Genomic DNA, 6000 nt, shown 5'->3' on the forward strand with positions numbered 1-6000 from the left:
GATGCAGTATTCCAGGTGAGTTCTGATCAAAGCATAATAGAGTTATGTTACAACGTCCCTCAGTCTGAGCACTTTAGTCTTATACTCTGGTTACATTGGCTTGCACTGCTGACTCAATCTTAATTTGTGGACTACTAAAATTCCCTAGATTCTTTTCACACCTTCCAAACAATTCAAAAACTGTAATAAATAAATAAATATATAAATTTTGTAGTTAAGAATTATATTGCTGGAAGGAATCCTGAGCAGTCATTCAGATTGGCCTATTTCTCATGATAATAGTGTCCATACTATATAATACTAGCACAGGTAAAGAAAGTATTATTATTAATATATATATATATATATATATATATAGTGCTAGCATGCCTGAACCCTGTGATGTTCCAAACAAAAGTTCCCAATGCCCCTGGACAGTCTGGCTATTTGTATAGTCAGGATATCAGTATATTGGACTAATATAGTTGTTCTTACACTGATAGGCATAGGAGTCCAAACAGTTATGGAAAGTCCAGCATGGATTTATTCTTTCTAGAAGCACTCAGATACCATTGAGCAACAAGCAAAATAAAGGACAAATAAAAGAAGGAAGTGTAAGGGACCAAAGAAAGCAACAGGCACATATCTGAAATATCTGTTCTGAGCAGACACTGCTTGCAAAAGAAACTTCCTTAATAACTTACTTCCCCAAGTCCTCTTGGCAGTTGTTCTCTGCCTAGTCACTCCAATCCCACTGCACCTCAAACCAACACACTGCTGAAATCTCATCTGACGCAAAAGGAGTTTAACATGACCTTTCCCCAGTCCCTGCTAAAAGATCATCTTTCCTCTTTCCATTTCATAACAGCTGCCCATCTGTCCTTTTCTCCTGCTCCACCCTCGAAAGTGGAGAAATATTACATAACTGCTACTTGCCTGGAAACACTATGCTGTGATTTAGATAGGGGCAGTGGCTGGTTTTGGGGAGAGGAAGGATGGAAGGATGCAGAGGATGTGTGTGGTATTCTTTTGTAATGCCCATTGACCACAAAGTCCAAGCTGGAGTTGAATGCCAATGAGAGCAAATACGGAGCTACTGTTCCAGTATCCACAGCATTCATGTCAATTAGATAAATGGCTTGTTTGCAGTAGCTCATGTGAAACTATATCTAGCACTTCACCACCCAAAAAAGAAGTTACACACCACTTTTAAAACTCATTAACTTTAAAATTACTGATTTTAAATCCCATCTATACCACATACATGAAGACTGGGAAACGTCATTGTGAGTATTCTGCACAATTTTAGAAGTTTAATACCAGTTTAACTACTAGTGCTCCATCCTATAAAAAACCTGTGATTTGTACTTTGATTTTGTACTTATTATTATGATTATTAATTAGCCTGCTTTTCCTCAGAATTGGGACTCAACATGGCTTAAGATTTAAAAGCACAGTACAATTAAAAACATACAAAAGTGACCATTAAAATAGAATTAAACTATTACAATATTAAAACTGATTACTTGTTTAAAAAATAGAATACAATTTAAAAAGATAAAAGAACTTCAAAACCATACACTTTAAAACAGTACAACACCCCCAGGACATTCTTTAAAAACGTTCTGTATGTAGACATCTCCAAAATACAAAGAAATCATGAATTCACAAAAATGTGATACTTTTATTAGCCAGCTGAAACACACAAACTACATTTGAAAGCTCTGCAGGTTCCTTCATCAGGAAAAAGACGCTTTAAAAAAATCATATAGTATAAGAAAGAAGAAGAATAGAATCATAGAACTGGAAGAGACTGCAAGGGTCATCCAGTCCAATCCCCTGTCATGCAGGAAGACACAATCAAAACACTTCCAACAGATGGCCAGGCAGCTTCTGTTTAAAAACCTCCAAAGAAGGAGACTCCACCACTCTCTGAGGCAGCATGTTCCACTGTCAAACAGCTCTTATCATTAGGAGGAACATTAGGAAGAACTTTAGGTGGAATCTCTTTTCCAGCAGTTTGAATCCATTGCTCCAGGTCCTCATTTCTAGATCAGCAGAAAACAAGCTTGCTCCATCCACAATATGACATCCCTTAACTTATGTCACCCCCTAATCTTCTCTTCTTCAAGCTAAACATACCCAGCTCCATAAACTGTTCCTCATAGGGCATGTTTTCCAGACCTTTCACCATTTACATGACCCTCCTCTGGACACATTCCAGCTTGTCCATATCCTTCTTAAATTGTGGTGCCCAGAATGTGGCACAATACTCCAGGTGAAGCCTGACCAAAGCAGAATAGAGTGGTACTATTACTTCTCGCAATCTTCTAGACACTATATTGATGCAGCCTAGAATTGCATTGACTTTATTAGATGCCACATCACATTGCTGATTCATGTTTACCCTGTGGTCCACTAAGACTTCTAGATCACTTTCACATATACTGCCATCAAGCCAGGTGTCACCCATCTTATATCTGTGCATTTTATTTTTACTGTTCAAGTGTAGTATCCTATCTTTTACTCTGTTGAAATTCATTTTGTTAGTTTGGCCCAGCATTCTTATCTGTTAGTTATCTTGAATTCTGATCCTGTCCTCTGGGGTATTAGTAACCTCTCCTGATTTGTTGTCATCTACAAATTTGATAAGCATGTCCTCTATTCCATCATCCAAGTCACTGATAAAGTTGTTTAATACCACTGGGCCCTGGACAGAAACCTATGGCACCCCAGCAGTCATTTCTTTCCAATGGCGGGGTACAGACCGCCGCTTTGCGGCGGTCTGCCGCCACCGCCAGTAGGTCCGCGGGGGAGCCGGAGCCTTCACACGGCCCGACTCCCGCGCGGACCGAAAAAGAAGCTCCAAAATGGAGCTTCTTTTTTCGTCGCGTTTGCGACGTAGCGAGGCGCCAGGGGCGCGCTCGCTACGTCAGAAGCGGCGCGACACGTCTGGACGCTATGCGTCCAGTACGTAAAGATGGCGCCGGCCATGTAGAAGGGCCGGCGCCATCTTGTACGGACGGAGTCCGTACTAGGCACAGGGGCGTCTATAAGAGACGCCCCTTTTTTAAAATGGGACGTCCTCCGGACGTCCCAAAGGGCTGTATAGAAAGCCCCATTGTCATCCTGGAAAGTCACAGGCCTAGATTTTGTATCAGATATTATTTCTGTTGTAGTTCAGCTGTTTTATCAGTAGGGATCTCAGTGCAAGCAGAAGCCACTCTCCTTCTTGGCCATGTGGGGACCAGGAAAAAGGGGCAATAAAAGACAGGTAATAAAATTTCAGCTCCATTAGCAACAGAAAAGTAACTTCCATGAGAATCAGGTTGTCCTGGTCCTACACAAAACTAACTGCTCCTTTCCTAGGAAGAGAACAAGAAGTACCTGTACTGTTGCATCTGGAGAAACTTTTAGGTGTAGAAAATATCCTACACAGATCAGGCTTAGACTCAGAGGCAGGAGGAGTGAAAACCAGAGGAACGGACATTAGCCACCTAAGACATGCAGATGACACAATAATACTAGCAGAAACCAACAAAGATCTGAAGCAATTGCTAAAGAAGGTCAAGAAGGAAGGTGCAATGGTAAGTTTAATGTGAAACATTAAGAAAATAAAAATAATGAAATGGAAGATCTACCAGAATTCTCCACAGAGAGTGAGAAAATCAAAGTAGTCAAAGAGGTCACATATCTTGGATCAAATATTGATCAGAAAGGAGCCTGAAGCCAAGAAATTAGAAGAAGACTTGGATTTGGAAGGATGCTGGAGAAGAGTTCTGAGAACTGGGGATGGCCTGAACTCTCTCTGGAAACCAAGACTAAATTGAGGCTGTTGTAATTTGGCCACATCATGAGAAGGCATGAATCATTAGAATGGACAATGATGCTAGAAAAGGTGGAAGGCAGTAGAAAGAGAGGAAGACCACATGCTAGGGGATTAGTATAAATCAAATCAGGGAGGTCATATTCTGAGCCTGGAGGACTTAAGCAGGGCAGTTGAGAACAGGGGGACTTGGATATGTCCTCAGCATAGTGTAGTGGATTGAGCATTGAACTACAGCTCTGGAGACCAGGTTTTGAATCCCTACTCAACCAAGGAAGTGTACTGGACAAATCACACACACTGAGCCTCAGAGGATGGCAAAAGCACCCCCCCACCCATCCCCGGAACAGATCTTGCCAAGAAAACTGTATGATAAGTTTGTTTTAGGTCCAAAATAACTTGAAAGCACACAATAATAACAAGAGACTGCAAAAGTCTCCCAGTCCCCACTTCTTGGGCAGCACCTGCTGCAATTGGCAGGAGTCTGTTTCCATTGACCACGAAGCAGCTGAATGACATTCCCACCCAACTTCCTCACTTGAGCAACCTCTAGTGTGAGGGGGAATTGTGTCAGGGACCCTGTTTTTGCTTTTCACAATGGAAATTACTCAGGGAAGGAAGTGGAAATGGTAGTCTGCTGCTTCCCAAGTGACTTGAGAACCAACTCCTGTTGATCACAGCAGCTGCCTCCCAGTCAGTGAGGATTAGAGGTGTGTTGAGTATGGATTTGCTGTATACTACCATAATTATAGTGCTTACACATATGTAAATCCCTTACAACATTCATCATTATCATCATCATTTTCATCATCATCATCATCATCATCATCATCATCATCTCTGTCTCTAAGACAGTTTTATGAATTTTGTCCATTTGGTTCCACATGGAGAGAGGCTTTTAAAAAAATTCTGTTTCTTCCCTCTTTCCAGATTCTTGCCCTTTATAGATATGACAGTTGTAGACAGTGGAAGTAATATAGCCCTGCAGGGGAGAAATTCTTTTTTAAGTTCTTCACATAATCTCAGTTTGTTATTGCTAAAGAGATATCTGACCAGGAGGCAAATGGTTCAGTATGAGCTACAACTATATATAGCTGAAACTCCTAAGGGGGTGAAGCTAAGATGGCTCTTGCCCGACACAGAAACCTTGGGAAAAAAAGCCTTGCATGAATCTCAGTGTCTCAGCTCACATATCATTGGACTGTCTGTTTCTGGTGCAACAGAGATACCCCCAAATAGAAGTTGCCTCCGGAGCTTTTTATCACAGACATGCTCAAAGATCACCACGGTTCATGTCTTTGGAGCTAGTACTGATCACACATGAATCTGAGATTCACATTTCAAATACAATTTATATTGTTTTCTGGCTTTGAACTACACATCCCAGAATGTACCATTGCTTCAGATCAGAACTGATGTGATTGCTTACCATATTAAGTATTTATTTCATGGGAAACTGGGGGAATCTTTCCCTAATGGAGACAGCAAGCTCCTCTTCTTGCAATGTGGCTTGACAGTCCATCCCTCACACTTTATTTTTAACAGCCTTTTTATACATTTGCCTTCTTTGGGTTATTTTTGTGTCCTTGTAAAACTTGAATGAGCAAGAGATAGGTTGGCTGAAAGGCAAAGAAGGAGAGGGTTCCTGAACCTTTGTGTAGAACAGAAAAATATACCAGACAAAATGTCAAGCAATTCTATACACTGAAAAAACAAATAAATGTTGTAGTTCCCTCATAGCTAAAAACAAATCTGTCTAGCTACTCTTAGCAGAAGCTTGGGCCAGATCTAGATATAACTTTGTGTTGTTGAAAACAAGTCAGACAAATCTGACTCTGTAATGGCAATTAATAATAAAGAAGTAATTATTATTTCTTACTCACCTCTCCCTATGGATCAAGGTGGGGGACAACAACAATTAACAAGCAAACAACATCTGTTAAAACACATCAGTTAAAATATACATGAATTTAAAAGGACAAATAAGATGTACGCATATTAAAATAATTCACATCTAAAATTCATCATTTAAAATTCACAATATAAAAATCATCTGGATAAGGCTGCCAAAAGAGGCTTATCCAGGGTCTTATCTATCAATTTATGGTAGAATTCCCCCCTCCCATTAGCACAATGTCTGGTTCACTCACGTGTTACATGACACACTTGACAATACCTGGAGCACTTTCACGCTA

General features: G+C 40.5%; 1 protein-coding gene across 1 annotated transcript in view; it reads right to left on the reverse strand.

Moving 5' to 3' along the window:
• MRPL33 (mitochondrial ribosomal protein L33) overlaps positions 1–786 on the reverse strand; it is a 47569-nt gene extending 46783 nt beyond the window's left edge. The window contains exon 1 of the mRNA XM_042477152.1: positions 684–786. Coding sequence (XP_042333086.1) covers positions 684–768 — 85 coding nt within the window. The 5' untranslated portion in view covers positions 769–786. The remainder of the gene's footprint in view (positions 1–683) is intronic.
• Between the last annotated feature and the right edge of the window lie 5214 nt (positions 787–6000).

This window comes from Sceloporus undulatus, chromosome 1 (assembly GCF_019175285.1).
Source record: "Sceloporus undulatus isolate JIND9_A2432 ecotype Alabama chromosome 1, SceUnd_v1.1, whole genome shotgun sequence".
Classification (NCBI taxonomy): domain Eukaryota; kingdom Metazoa; phylum Chordata; class Lepidosauria; order Squamata; family Phrynosomatidae; genus Sceloporus; species Sceloporus undulatus.